Source organism: Otolemur garnettii, unplaced genomic scaffold, assembly GCF_000181295.1.
Source record: "Otolemur garnettii isolate 467f Iridium unplaced genomic scaffold, OtoGar3 scaffold00007, whole genome shotgun sequence".
In the NCBI taxonomy this organism is placed as follows: domain Eukaryota; kingdom Metazoa; phylum Chordata; class Mammalia; order Primates; family Galagidae; genus Otolemur; species Otolemur garnettii.
The window spans coordinates 13901057-13917213 of NW_003852402.1; the positions used below are offsets into that span (position 1 = coordinate 13901057).

The 16157-nt window shown below is 41.0% G+C and overlaps 1 protein-coding gene across 2 annotated transcripts in view; it reads left to right on the plus strand.

Moving 5' to 3' along the window:
* Window positions 1-16157, plus strand: part of LOC111723011 (synapsin-3-like) — a 113190-nt gene that overhangs the window by 45051 nt on the left and 51982 nt on the right. For both annotated transcript variants that reach the window (XM_023509295.1, XM_023509296.1), the window contains exon 3: window positions 12107-12198. In XM_023509295.1, the coding sequence (XP_023365063.1) occupies window positions 12107-12198 (92 nt within the window). The remainder of the gene's footprint in view (window positions 1-12106; window positions 12199-16157) is intronic.

The following is a 16157-nucleotide window of genomic DNA, read 5'->3' on the forward strand; positions in this document are numbered from 1 at the left end:
AGCACCCAGGTCAGCAGATACTCAGCTACCAAAAGACAGAACATGGAAGCCGGACTCTCACCCGGCAGTGAACCTGCTCACTAGCAAATGTGCATCGTGATGTCCTGAGCAGCACATTCACAGCTTCTCTTTATGAGGTGGAGTAAGAAAGGCTATCGATGAGGGCAGAGGGCCAGAAGCTGTTGTGGCCTTGGGGGAGGTCTGAGAGAGGGCTGACCTCAGTCTCTTGTCTCTCTCTTTCTCTGTTTCTCCTCTTACAAAATATGTAAGTCCTACGGCACACGCTAAGGGCTTAAGGGTACAATGTAGCAGATAGGTCTTCGCTAACTGACAAGAATTTCCAGTATCTTATCAGTCACCCTTGGATTCCAGACCCAGCTGTCTGCCAACATCCTGCCTTTCTCAGAAACTCTGGACAATATCTCTCTGTGTCAAAATCCTCCTTCATCTGGGCTTCATGGTCAAGGCTGATAGCTGCTACCTTCACATTCCCACACATTCTTGGTTTCTTGTGTACATTCCATGCAGCCATCCCAGTCCAAGTCCCAATTTCAGTTTCTTTCCTATTGATCTTTTGGACTGATAGCATTCTTCAACTTATTATCATAAGGATGATTGCAATCACCATTTTCCATGCTGTCATCAACATTATTATCATCACAAATGCAATTATTAGTAACTAGGCATGAATACCATGTGCTCGCAGTAATATTATCTGCTTGGCATTGCATACTTGCTAAGTGCCAGCGCCGGGGAGAATGCAGCCAAAGACCCTACAGGAAATTGAATGCATTCCATCTCTATTCTTGTGCGTGCATGTGTGTGTGTGTGCGTATGTGCACGCAGGCGTGTATGTGCACGTGTGCATTCTTGGGACTGGATGTGGGTTTAATTATAAACAGGTGCTTATGCACGCTGAGCTCCCAAATCCAAAAACCCAAAATCTGAAATGGTCTGACATCTCAAACATTTTAAGTGACAAGATGCTAAAAGGAAACGTTCATTGGAGCATTGCAGATTTTTGATTTTTTTGGATGTGGGATGCTCAACCGTTAAGCATACATCATGCAAACGTTCCACAATCTGAAAAAAATCTGAAATCCAAAACACTTCTGGTCTCAAGCCTTTCAGATAAAGGATACTCACCCTATATTTCTCCTTCTGATCTTGGGGGGCTATAGAAGAGATTTTCTCAGTGGATGGGATTGCAAGTATATCTAGCACCTAAAACAGAGCCTGGGACTTAACATGTGCTGCGTTAATGTTTGTTGTTAACATTGAATCACTCCCCTCCTCTGTGGATGTCAGTGTTCCCCAGTAGCCCCGTAAAATGGCTGGGCCCTAATCCCTGGAACCTGTGAAAATGTTACTGAAAAGGAACTTTGCAGATGCGATCACGGTCATGCACCTTAAGATGGGGGGTGGGAGAGCTGGGATCCTGGAGTGTTCAGGTGGGCCCCATCTAACCACACAAGACCTGAAAAACAGAGAAAAAAGTCTTCTCCGCTGCAGATTTAGAAAAATTCAGAGTGAGAGGGACCAGTTTGAAGAAGGGAGCGCAGCGTGACCAGGAAAACAGCCTTCAGCAGCTGGGAGAGACTTCCAGCTGACATCTACAGAGGAAGCAGGGACTCCAGTTGTTACAATTGCAAAAAACTGAATTCTGTCAACAACCTGAATGAACTTGGAACAGATTCTTCCCAGAGCCCACAGAGAAGAGCCCAGCTGGCCAACACCTTGATTTTTGGCCCTGTGAAACAGAACAGAGAAAGCAAGTGAATTAACCTGGACTTCTGACCTACATAGCAGTGAGAAGTGTGTGCTGTTTGAAAGTGCTAAATTTGTAGCAATGCATTATGGCAGGGATCAATAGAAGGATATTCTTTTTTTTTTTTTTTTTTTTCACAAAGAACTCCAAATTTTCATGGACTGGTCTTCCACCCACCTTTGTCTTTGTTATTATGTCCCTCCATATGCTCCATGTCCTGGCCACAGATGACATCTCACCACCCATCCACCCTGCAGCCCTGTGTTCTCTCTCCCTGTGCTTTTGTTCCTAGAAACTTAGTTTAAGCCTTTCCCCTACTCTACCTGGAAACACCCTTCTCGTTGTTAGGGCTCTGACAAAGCAGAGTTTCAGAAGAAAAGTTACCAAGTTACTTACCACGTATAGGCGTCTGTTCATCTGTAAAAATATATAGAAATACTTTATCCAACAAGTATTTTTTGAACACTTATTGTGCACCAGGAGCTGGATATAAGACAGTTTTCTTATACAAATATTCTTGAGTGGCGTTTCTCATAAGGAGTGCTATGAGAGTAATTTTTTTTCTTTGATGATAATTGGGGGACACTGGTTGAGAAAGGTAAACACATAAAAATGAAAGGGACCAGGGAGATAATGGACTCAATTAATTACATAGAGCGCTTTCATTTTAAAGATGAAGAGAATTAAAGTGGAATGAAAGTAAGGGGTTTTGCCTAAGGCCATAGGCTGGGTCAGTGTCAAGTTCAAGATTTAGATCTCCAGTCCCTGGACTTCAAAGCCAATCTCCTTTCTATCATTTCTTCATTCCTCCATGTAAATGTTTTAAAAGTTGTAAACAAACAGGAAACTCAGATAGTCCAGTGCCTTCAGCTATCATTGAGATCAGTGTTGAAAACTTCCCACACCTAATTTAAATAAGAGTAGCAAAACGCCAAGCACCCTGTCTGTACCTGTGCTAGCCCATCCACAGACCAAATCATTACAATCTCCTCCCTTTTAATGGGGTCTAGAGGTTATGTCCCACAAATATATAGCGCGTAACATGGCTACTTTCCCTCCTAAGACAGAACCTTGACAATCAAAACTACATGCAACCGTTCTCATTTTCCAATGCAGAATATAGAAAAAAAACTCTTTAAAACGCCCCTCTGATAATAAATAGGAAAAAAATAATGCAGGTGACACAGTGGGCTAAAGCTTTCAGCAAAGTAGGGAAGAAGTTATAGTAGTAGAGACTGTAACTACGCTAAAATGTGAATGCTCATTGATAAAGCAAAGATAAATTTTGAGGGGTATATGAGCACGGCAATAGTGGGAAGCCATGGATGCCAGGTCTTAGTAAAGACGATGACCCAAAAGAATAGAATTGCTTTCTCCTTCATTTATTAACCTCCCGGCCAGCAGAACACTCTTATGAAAGCTAGTGAGATTTTTTTTCATTGCCATCAAAGCTGGAAAGGCTGGCAGCAATGGTGAGTTGGATGCAAAATGGGGAATAATAGAATACGTTCTGTCCAGTCAGTCATATAGCTGGGGAAGCATCCGGTCAGTTTATTCAAGACAGAGTCTTTGAGGTCGTCTGGTTGCCTGGTGTTTGTATATATTCTGGACTGGGTAAAAAAGGAAGAATTACCAGGTTGAGGGACAGAGAGCGATCAATCATCCTGGCTTGTTCTTGGTCCTGTTATCACCGGGGCCTGTTTGGACTGCTTCCTTGTTAGAATATTGCACTGTCTGATGTCAAGACTCAGGGTGAAGCAAAAGTAATAGAGACAACTTGGAACAGACTCAAGAATAGACAAACAGATCAATAGAATAAAGAATTTAGAAATAAACTGCCACCTGTGAAGTGACATGATGCTTGGCAAAGGCAGAAATGCAATTCTCCTGGGAAAGAACAGTCATTTTAATAAATGGTGCCAAAGCACTATTGAATAACCACGTGAAAAAATTGAGCCCTACCTCACATCATATATAAAAAGTTAATTCTAGATGGATTATAGACCTGAATGTGAAATATAAAACAATAAAGCTCCTAGCAGGAGACAGTGAGAGTGCCTAAATGACCTTGGCATAGGCAAACAAATCTTAAGCCAAAGATAATAAAAACGCTGTAAAAAATCATTAAGTTGTCTTTCACATATACATATACGTGTGTGTGTACATTCTTTGTTTTAAAAAGTAAGAGATTTAAAAGACAAATCACAAATTGAAAAGAGACATATGCAAATGAATGTAGCAATAAAGGACTTACGTTTAAAATATGTTTTAACATACTTCTCACAAATTAAGATAAATGCGAACAAACACATAAATATGAGCAAAACTCTTGAACCAGCACTTCATCGAAGAGATTTTTCTACATTGTTCATTAGCCCATGAAAAGGTGCTCAGTATCATTAAACATTAGAGAAATGCAAACTGAAACCACAGTGTGCTAATACTACACCCCCAGCCCCCAGAATGGCTAAAATTAAAACCATTGGCAATACCAAGTGTTGAAGAGGGGGTGGAGGAGCTGTAAATTGTATATTGCTAATGAGCATACGAATTGGCAAAACCCCTTTGGAAAGTTCTTTGTTGGTATCTTCTAAAGCTGAATGTATGCCTACTCTGTGTCCCAGCAATTCCGCTCCTAGGTATATACCAAGAAAGATGAACATAGATGTCCACTAAAAAGAGTTATACAAGAGTGTGCATGGCAACTTCTTTCCTAACATCCAACGATTGGAAATAGCCCAAGTGTCCATCACTGACAAAGTGGATAAATAGGTTATTGTGTATTCAAACAATGAAACACTGCACAGAAATAAAAAACCAAACAAGAGCATGCTGCTAATCACATCAGCACAGAAGTATGAATGAATCGCTAACCACATCAGCACAGAAGCATGAATGAATCGCTAACCACATCAGCACAGAAGCTTGAATGAATCTCACAGGTGTGGTGACGAGTGGAAGAAGGCAAGATTCCACCTGCACTGAGTTCAAGAACTGGCAAAACTAATGTAAAGGAGATAGAAGACATTAAAGTGGCAGCATCGTGATATCAGCTGGAAGGAGGGTGATAGAGAATTCAGCAGTTCTGGAAATCTTCTGTATCTCGATCTGAGTGCCGACTACACCAGTCTAAATAAGTTAAAATTCACCAAGCTGTAAACTTTGCACACTTTGCTGTGTTTACTTCATCCGTATCTCTTTTTAAACGCATTGTTCTAGGGTTTGCAATATCAATACCTACCTCCAAATCATATTATTTCACTTCAGATATGGTGTAAGAACTTTTCAATAGTATATTTCCACTTTTTATTCCCAAACTTTTGTGTCTTCATTATCATACATTTTAATTCTCCATAGGTTATAAACTCCAAAAATACAGTGCTGTATTTTGTTTTAAAGCAATTACCTCTTGCAGAGATTTTAAAAAATAAATGCATTTTATATTTACCCACATATTGACGATACCCAGAACTCTTCATTTGTGTTGATGCAAATTTCCATCTGGTATTATTGTTATTCTGCCCAAAGATCTTCCTTTAGGAGATTTTCTCAACTTCTGTTTGAAAAAGTTTTTACTGTGCCTTTGTGTTTTGTTTTTTTTTTTAAAAAGGAAATTTATTGAGCTTAATGTTCTAGGTTGACAGTTGTGTTTTTGATTTTCTTTTTCTCAGTTGTTTAAAAAAGTTCCATTTTCTTCTAGTTTGCTGTTTTCAGACAAGAAGTTGGTTTTTTCATTCCTTGTTTCTTTTATATAAAGTGCATTATTTTTTTCCTCTGGTTAATTTGAAGATTTTCTTTTCATTGCTGGTTGTTAGTTAAATTGATTATTGCATGCCTTGACGTTATTTTCTTTATTTCTTCTGTTTAGGATTCATTGAACTTCTTGGGTCTGTGGGTTTATAGTTTTCATCAAATCTGAAAACATTTTGGCCATTTTTCTTTAACTGTTTTCATGTTTGTCTTCTTTTACTGGGACTTTAATTACTCATTCACTAGACTGATATTATCCCATAGCTTGCTGAGGTTCTGGGTTTGTTTTGTTAGTATTTTTGTCTCTGTGCTTCACTTTGGATTTTTTTTTTTTTTTGACAGAGCCTCAAGCTGTTCCCCTGGGTAGAGTGCTATGGCTTCACTGCTCACAGCAACCTCCAACTCCTGGGCTCAAGCGAGTCTCCTGCCTCAGCCTCCCAAGTAGCTGGGACCACAGGCGCCCGCCACAACGCCCGGCTATTTTTTGGTTGCAGCCGTCATTGTTGTTTGGTGGGTCCAGGCTGGATTCGAACCCGCCACCTTAGGTGTATGTGGCTGGCGCCTTAGCCGCTTGAGCCACAGGCGCCAAGCCTGGATTTTTTTTTTATTGCCTTCTCTTTGAGTTTACTAGCATTTTTTTCTGCAATGTCTAATCTATTGTTAATCCCATCAGTGCATTATCTATTTTAGAAGTTGTACTTTCTATCTCTGAAAGCTTCACTTCTCCATGATTTATCTTTTCCTCTCCTCCTTGTTCCCCTTTATATTCTTAGGAATATGGAACATAGTTATAATAGTTGTTTTAACTTCCATTTCTGCTCTTTCCATCAGCTTTATCATTTGGGGGTCTGCTTTTTTCTGTTGATGATTTTTTCCTATTATGGGTCATCTTTTCCCACTTCATTGTATGCCTGGTAATTTACGATTGAATATCATAATGTTTACATTGTGAATTATTTGTGTTGGGTGCTGAATTGTGTTATATCCCTCTCAAAAGTGATATACTTTGTTTCGGGATGCAGTTAAGTTACTTACAATAGGGCAGTGCCTGTGGCTCAGTGGGTAGGGTGCCGGTCCCATATACTGAGGGTGGTGGGTTCAAACCTGGACCTGGCCAAAATGCAACAAAAAAATAGCCAGGCATTGTGGCAGGCGCCTGTAGTCCCAGGTACTTGGGAGGCTGAGGCAAGAGAATTGCCTAATCCCAGGAGTTGGAGGTTGCTGTGAGCTGTGATACTACAGCACTCTACTGAGCATGATAAAGTGAGACTCTGTCTCTACAAAAAAAAAAAAAAAGTTACTTATAATAAGGTTGGTGCAGTCAAAACTTGCTTTTAAGCTTTTCCTAGAACAATTGTGGATAGAACAATTAATCCAGTTTGCTACAACTAAGGAGGTTCAAGACATAATGCTTGCAGTTTTGAAGGAGGATGGAAGAGTTTCTGATATGTGGACTGTTAGTTTTAAAGCTGGGAAAGCCCAAAGCAAATCAGGACAAGTTTGTCATCCCTGATGCAGAGCTTGCTTTAGTCCAGGAATAATTTAGTCCCATCACTAAACTTTGAGTACCCTATTCATATCATAAGGTCTTTACACTCTAGCTGGTAAGAACATGAACTATTTTTAGCCTTGTGTGTGTTCTGGAGATTACTTAGCCTACTAATTTCTGATGATTCTTTCCCTGGCCTTCAGTAATTTACTTTCATGAATGTTCAGAGTAGTGTTCATCCAAAGATTCACAGATCTCCTTGGAGGTTTTTTTGGTTTTGCTTTTGTATTTTTCTGTGCAACTCCATCTTTTCCTATACTCTTTCCTGCAAATTTTCGCCAGCATGGCTCCCTGAATGTCCGTCTTTGTATCCTCAACTCAGAGAAACTGATGAGCTCTGTTTGCATTTCCACTTTGCTCTGCTGCTCCAGACAGTAAGCTCGGGTAATAATCATAGAGATAGTGTGTTTGCTTCTTTTTCGCAGGACCTGAAATGACTCTTGGCAAATGGTTGAAAATTGATACTTAATGTAGTTTGTCTGGTTTTCTTGTTGTTGAGGATGAGAGTGTAAATACAGTTTCTAGTACTTCCTGTGGTCATAAGCAGAAGTCCTTACTCTGTATTTTATACCTTTATATATTTTAATATATATATAGGTCATAAATACTTAAAAGAGGTTATTTTCTTGGTTATGTCATTCCTGCTGTTTCCAGTTTATTCTTTGAGATGATGAAATACCTGAAAATAATAATGATCCTCCTTTTACATTTCAGGCCCATGCTAGATGTTCCATATACCTTATCTTGAATCTTCACAAAAACGTTTACAGGCAGATATTACTGATACCGTCATCTCCACTTGAGAGATGTTAAAACTGGAATTCAAAGCGTTTAGTAACTTGACCAAACTCATCATCCAATGTACTGAAGAGCTTCCCTTTGAATGTGATCTCTGAGTACTCATTTATTCAGACCACAGTGTCTCGTGTGTGGTACTTAAAAAGATATCACATCAAAAACAGTTGAGACCAAAATAATTTTGTGGTCGAAAGGTTAATTCATGCAGAAAATGTAAGTCATTCTGATAGTGGCGTTTTGCAATATAGGTGAATAGCTCTTTTATAACTTTGTGTGAGAGAGAAGGAGGATAGGGAGAGAGGGCATGTGTGCATGTTTGTAAGTGCCTGTGATGTGCTCAGTGAAGTGGATCAAGGAGCCCCACCTGACCACTCTGACTTGCTTTGAGCCCCGATGACGCTGCACACAATACTCAAATCATTACACGTTCAACTCCCAAATGATTTGTATTCTTATAGTTGCCTTGGCATAACAAATTAAACCTAGTGACTTAATTTTTTTAAATTTCAAATTAATATGAAGGTACAAATTTTTAGGTTACCCTGTTTTCACTTCTAAGGTCAAGTTCAAGTTGTAGTTGAGCCCTTCACCCAGGGGGCGTGCTGAACACCCTCACAGTGTACACATTAGGTGAGATCCCTCCATTCACTGTCCCTCTTCCCACCAGTCCCCCTCCATCCTCCCCTCTCCCTGCTGGACAAAAATTGATGTTCACTGGATAAGAGAGTTAAGACACAAAACAATACAAACTCTAGAAGAGAGGGTGGGGGAGACACTTGACAATGTTGGCCTGGGAGAAGATTATGAAGAAGATCCCCCTGGCAATTGCAGCAACACCAAAAATAAACCTAGTGGCTTGAAACAACAGAAATTTATTCTGTGATGGTTCTGGGGGCCAGATAGCCTACGTCAAGGTGTTAGCAGGCTCTAGAGGAATCCTTCCTGGGCTCCTTCAGCGTCTAGTGCCTCCTGGCACTCTGGCCTCTGGGCCTTTCTTGGTTTATGGCCTCATGACTCCAGTCTCAGCTGCCCTCTCTGTGGGGGCTTCCTTACTCACTTTCTGTGCCCCTTTCTCCTGTCTTCTATTTGTCCTTACATTTAGAGCCCATGCTAGTCCAGGATAATCCCATCTCAGTAGCCTTAACTTAATTTTATCTGAAAAGACCCCATTTCCCCCAAAAAGGTCCCATTTACAAATATCAGGGTTAGGATTTGGACCTGTCTCAAGTCTTGGGGGGATGCAATTTGATCCACAACAGTTTCCATGGCAATTCTGAGATGCCTCCAAAATGGCTACTCTTTAACATTCTGTCCGGAGGGCTATCCAGTGATCTTGAAGAAGCGGTTTGGAAACCTCTGTGTTCATTCCCATAGTTATTGAAGATTTTTGAAAGTTAAATACAGAAGAATTCCTCCCCCCCTTTTTTAAAATTAAATCATAGCTGTGTACATTAATACTATCATGGGGTACAGTGTGTTGTTTCTATATACAGTTTGAAATACTTTCATCCAACTGGTTAGCATAGCCTTCACGTCACTTTCTTAGTTATTGTGTTAAGACATTTATATTCTACACTTAGAAAGACTCACATGTACCCCCATATGATAAACCATAGACGTGATTCCACCAATCGCCCTCCCTCCACCCATCCTCCGCCTTCCCTCCCTTCCCTCACCCCTTTCCCCATATTCTTGGGCTAAAATTGGGTTATAACTTTCCTATGAAAGCTATAAATTAGTTTCATAATAGGGTTGAGTACATCGGATACCTTTTCTTCCTCCTCCCCTATTTTTGATACCCTGATTGGAGGCTTGATCCAACAGAGGCTGGCTACCCTGTAACCCAGGCATTTAACTCCTGTCATTATTCATAAACCCTGACTAAGAACAAGCTCTAGACACCCAGGTCTGAATAAGATGAACCTCTAACTTCCTCTCTGCTCTGCGACCCCAAAACTGCCTTCAGGCAGTAAGGTAGGGTAATCAAAGGGATAGTTTGGTATGCTTTCTTTTTGCAGGAATCATAGTCCATATTGGCTAATATCTGAAAACTGACACTTCTATATCCAGGCCTGAGTGCATTTTCTCTCCAGGCATCTCTCTTTCCATTTGGACAGCAAGACAGCCCCTGGGTCTTTGCCACTTTTGACCGATAGATCCTACCTTCCAAGATTCTGTTTCTCTCCCTTTCTGCACTTATTTGGTGACCAGCTATCCTGTTTTGCAACTTTCTTTCAACTTCTTTCTCTCTGCACCTACAAGCAACAACTTTTTTTTCTTAAATACTCTTTGAGATCTTGCCAGTAAAGTATCTTGAACATGATAGGACTGAATTTTTAAGGCATTAGGCTTAATAACTAGGTCATTACCACAATTTACTAACCTGGACTCATTAGCCGTGATCTTTTCTTTCCACCTTGTCATAATATAATGAGGTTGTTAATTAGAGCGGAGACATAAGTACTCTGGTATTTAATGCTTTCATGCCATCTGGGGAGATGACTAGATCTTCTGTGGTCATAATTCCTGTTAAATTATTTCAGTGGGGATACATTTAAATCACCATGAAGTGACATTTCCCTCCTAATCTAAACTCATTTTTATCTTTAAATGAATTATTTTTAGGTCCCTAAAATTCCCAGTTATAATCAGCTTAATGCTTCCGGAGTGCAGCAGCAGAAACACAGGCTCCGGAGCCAGACTGCCCGGGTTTAAATGCTGGTTCTGCTCCCTAAGGGGAGACTGTGTGGGTTATCTGCTCTCTCACTGCTTTAGTTTCCTCATCTGGATGAGTGTGTGGATTAAACGGTTCATGGGTGTACAGTGCTTAGGCCGATAGCTGGCACACATGCTTCACCTATGTGAGCGGTTATATCTGTTCCTTAAATTCAAATAAATCGCTTTTGACATCTACTGTCTTTAAGGCAAAGTTTGGTGCTATGGACTGAAGATGATGGTTCCTCCCCACCCTCGGAAGGAACCAACCCCCTGAATTTATACTGACAGTACTTCAACATGTAGAGACAGGACCTTTAAAGAGATAGTTAAGTTAAAGTGAGGTCATGAAAGTAAGGGTGGCCTGTATGGCCAGCGTCCTTGTAAGAAGGGTGGAACTTTGCTTATGGAAATATGCATAGAAGGAAGTCAGTGTGAAGAGGTACGGGGGGTGGGGGGGCTGCATCAGATGCTTCCCTCACAGCCCTGGGAAGGAGCCAACCCTACCAGCACCTTGCTTTGGGACTTCCAGCCTCTAGAAGTGCAGAGGATAAATTCTTGCTATTTACACCACCCAGTGGTGGTACTTAGTTCCAGCAGCCCTGGGAAACTGGTACAGATGGTGGTAACCAGGATATGCTCTATCCCCAGGGAGCATGCACGCTGGTAAGAGAGATGCATTCTATAGGACTCTGGTTGCAAGCAACAGAAATTCACTAAAGCTTGTTTAAATGAATAAGCAGATGAAAAGATGACCTCACAAATTCCAAAGTCAAAACCATCAGGGGGACCTAAACATTAGGACTTCCCCTTGCTTGACACCTGCCCCTCACCCCCCTCTCTACGTCTTTCTCTCCTCTCCCAGCCCCATTCTGGTTTTCTGTGCCTTTCCAGTGCATTTAAGATGGAAAGCAACTGCATAAACTGCTGAGCAACCTGAAATTCACAGGGATAGGCATCTTGTTCCTCCACCCAGGGTGGATGGATACCTGCCCCATCAACAGTGACCTAAAGGGCAGTATGTTAATAACACAAACATGGTTCTGGACTCTTCTACCATAACTATAAGAGTGAAGCAAGGGGAGTGTCCATTACAAAACAAAAAAAGTGTATATATGGCAGACAACCTAACTTGAGATAAGTAATTGTACAGCCATAAAGCCTCACCATTGTAGAGCAAGAAGCTTTAAAAACCTAGAGAAAATATTGAACAGCATTTGACATCTTATAGTGAGGGAGCTGAAATTGCTTCTTCCACCTCAAGGAGGTACAAATTAGTAGGAAACAGGTACGTTTCTATTCACTTTTGGCTGTTATTAGTTGTGTTGTCTTGGACATGTCTCCACCAGGCCTCTCAGCACCTCAGCCTCCTGGTCTTTCAAAAAGGGAGATAAAGATAATATCGCCAACTTCCTGAGTTTGAGGGGAGTGCTAAGTGTGTATCTGGCGTCCATCAGCACCCCCCAAATGTTAGCAGTTGTTAGCTCATTAGTAACGGAGGACCCTTCTCTGTTTGTTACCTGCAGGCTGAATTCTCAGAATTGAACCTTGCCGCCTATGTGACCGGGGGCTGTATGGTGGACATGCAGGTCGTGAGGAACGGGACCAAGGTTGTGAGGTAAGCAGGCCTGAGGTGCAGAGAGCATTCTGAGAGGTGTATGTGGGAAGCCTCATGTGGCTCACCCCTCTGTCCATCACTTACGGCTCAACACCTGTGTCACACGTGCCTCCGTGTACACGTCTAATCTCTGGCTCCCAAAGTTCCAGTGTCATTGCTGTAAGAATGACTAGTGGCAAAAATAATATGGGACAGCAACTGTGCTGACCTTGGATGAGCCTCAGGCTGGAAGAGGAAAGATTTGGGTTCCATATCTAGCTTCATGGCTGTAACTATTCCGGCATATTATTTAGTCTCGGTTTCTCCTCTGCAGCACAATGGCAAGAACACTGAATTCAGAGGCTACTAAAGTTTATAGGAGCTTGTGCATGTGAGAGCACCCTCAGAGCACTGTAAAAATGTAGGGCTTGACTCGAGTGAACATGATCCTGCTCCCAAGAATATGCAGAATAAATGTCCATAGAAGCCCTTCCAACTGCATCAAACCTAAAAGTACTAGCTGCAATATTTTTTAACAACCAGTTTATAATGTGTATTTGCTGGACTAGAGAGCAAGTGAGGGGTCTTCAAAAGCCAGAGAGATAAAGATGTGCGTGACTACATTTCTATCTAGTTAAATACTGGTACATAATAGGACTTGAGGGGGTTTCACGAAGAGAGAGGTAGCACTTAGATTTGGGGAAGTGGGGAAAACACTGAGAAAATGTGGCAGTTGTTCTGAGCCCTTGTTGAATGGTAGAATGTGGGCATTCTTAGATTGGGGACGTGGGATGAGAAAAGTGATTTAAGAGTAGGAAACAGCCTCTACAAATGAAGAGAGGCAAAAAATGAAACATGTTAGAGAAGTTATGATAATTCACCTAATTCAGCCATCATTTATTGAGTGCCCAGCCAAGGAAAACATTACATGCCTTCCTATTTCCAGCGATGGTGGGCTCATCATTTGGACCAACTTTTCCCCTGAAAACTGATTTTGAATAATTCTAATCATTGAAAGCCTTCAAAGAGTTGGCATAACAGTAAAGAATTACCGGGAAGAGAATGATGGGGAATGGAAACCCAGAGAGATAAATGGATACAAAAGCTACTTGTATCCTGAGAGTATTTGCAGGGACAAATTTGAACAGCCTCTGTTAATGATGCAGTTTTTACAGACCAGTGAGGACAAGGGACACAGAAATCAACACCAGGCCACTCAGTGTAATGACAGACCCTCCCCATAATCTGAGCCCCCAAAGGACTCTACCTTCAAGTAAATGAATTAAAAGTAGATGAGCCCTCATGAGTAATTGCAGCTTGAATAACCTAAACCTTTTAGAGAGCTGAGCCTTTTAGTGTAGGGTGTTCCCACATATGCCAGAAATGAAAGCAAATCCTACATAGAAGGCACCTTCACTGTAGGCGTCTTTAAAAAATAGTTCTTTGAGTGATTTTTTGTGTGATGGATAGCACATAGTCAAAGATACAGGCGTACACACATCATGAATTAGGAGGAACAGGAGAAATAGGCAATAGCAGGAAGAACCTCAGAGATACCAGGTCACTAACTAGACTAAAATAACCAGACTAACTTAATCAGACCAGTCAGACTAATACAATCACATCAAACCACCCAAACTAAACTAATCAGGCTAATCTATCCATGCTAAACTAATCAAAGATAATTTGATCAGATCATGCTAAATCAATGAGGCTGGGCTGATCAGACCACTTCAGTCATGCTAAACTAATTGGACTGATTAAATCACACTAAACCAAAAGGGTGATTGAATCATGCTAAACTAGTCAGAGTAACCAGGTTAAACTTATCAAATGAAACTAGTCAGACTAAGCTAATCAAACTAAACTAACCAAGGCTAAATTGCCCAGCCTAAACTAATCAGCCCACTCCAACATGCTGATCTAATCAAACTAAACTACCCTAAACCAATCACACTAGATAAGGAACACTGCCCAAACAAAACTAATCAGACTAATTCCATCACATGAAACCGCTACAAGTGATTAATCACATTGGTCAGATTAAACTACTCAGGCTAAACTGACAAGACTAAACTAGTCTAAGGTGACCAGATGTCCCACTTTTGGCGGGACAGTCCTGATTTTTAACAATTTGTCCCATGTCTCACAGCATTTTTAAAAAATCCCAATTTTTGGAAGGAATGCATGACAAACTAGGGAACAGTGGGAAAATGGGAAAGGAATATATGGTTTGGTTTTCAGTTTTTGGCTGCTGAAAAGGTTAATGTAATTCCATTTGGGAATAAAGAGGTTAATGTAACTTCATTTGGAAATGAAAAGGTTAATGTAAACTCCCTACTCCCCTCCTGGGCAAGGTATCAGAAAGAGACTGGCTCCTTCCCTTGCTTCTAGGCAAGGACAATTAGCTTAGAAGGAGCCAAACTATCTGGAACAAACAAGGACCGCCCCCCCACAGTAAGGTAACCAAACGTCCCGCTTTTGGCGGGACAGTCCCAATTTTTAATAATTTGTCCTGCATCCTGTGGCATTTTTAAAAAGCCCTGATTTTTGGAAAGAATGAATGACAAGCTAGGGAATGCAGGAGAACAGGAAGGGAATATACAGTTTTTGGCTGCCATGTGACTATTTCACCAGGATATGCGTTTTATATTATTTTTGTTAATTTTATAATGTTAAACTTTAATAATAACAAATAATTGTTGAGAACTGATTATGGAGAAATGCTTATCAAAGTTTGCATTGTTGTCAGGCCCCGCCCCCCCAGGCTCCTCCCCCCCCAAGTGGTGTCCCGCTTTACCAATGTTAAAATCTGGTCACCTTAAACTAGTCAGACTAAAGTTACCAGGCTAAACCAACCTGATTAAATGGACCAGTCTAAACTAATCAGACTAAAACAACCAGTGACATCTTTATTTCTCTAAACTAATCAAGACAAGCCAATCAAACTGATTTGATCACACTGGACATGCTAAATGTATCAAACTAAGCTAATCTGTCTGACTTAATCACACTAAACTAATCCCACTGGACTCTTCAGGCTAAACTAACCAGGCTAAGCTAACCAGGTAAATCTAACCAGGCTAAACTCACCAGTCTCAATCAGACTGAACTAAACACACTAAACTAACCAAGGTAACTTGATCCAACTAATTTAATCAGACTGAACTAATCAGGGTGAATAATGTAGTACTTCAAAACTATTAGGGAGGGGAATGCGGAGAAAGAAATAGTAAAAGAAGGCAAGACAGGAGAAGACACACCAACACAGGACAGGTGTTATAAATAACACAAAAAATGATTGCTTTAAACCCAAATATGTCATCAGGGTTAACATCACTCTGAATCATTTTTACACTACTGGCTATTAAAATATTGGAATTTTCCCACACACGTTGGTAAATAGCCACTCCTGTGGGCTCACTAAGTGCCTTTAGCCACCCTTGCCCCATAAATAGGCATGGCCATGGGACCACTCTTGTGGCCCCCAGTCCACCACACCCCTTATCCCTTAGCCCATATCCTTGTTCCTCCTCTGGCTGGAAGATGCCCTGACATTGTAGAGGCAAACCTCAGAAGCAGTGGAGGAACCCTACAGAGCAAGCGCCTGGTTCCTCCTGTCTCTTCAAGGCTGTAAATGCCTGTGTGTCCCCTGGAGTCTCCCTCTCATGGTCATTTGTGAGAACTGCAACTTCTACAAAGTACCTACCCTAAGAGTTGTTAAATCGTTCTGTCACCAATGTATATCAGTCATTACACTAAATGTAAATGGACTAAATGCTCTAATTTAAGAGCAGAGTTGTCAAGGTAAATTTTGTTAACCAACTATATTCCATTCAAGATAGTCATCTAAAACATAAGAATACAGAAAATGAAAAAATGAAAAATGGGAAAAATGTATACTAGTCACTCCTAGACAACCTCCCCCACCCCCCAAAAAAGCTAATTGATGCAGCTGCATTAGTATCAGGAAAAAAGAC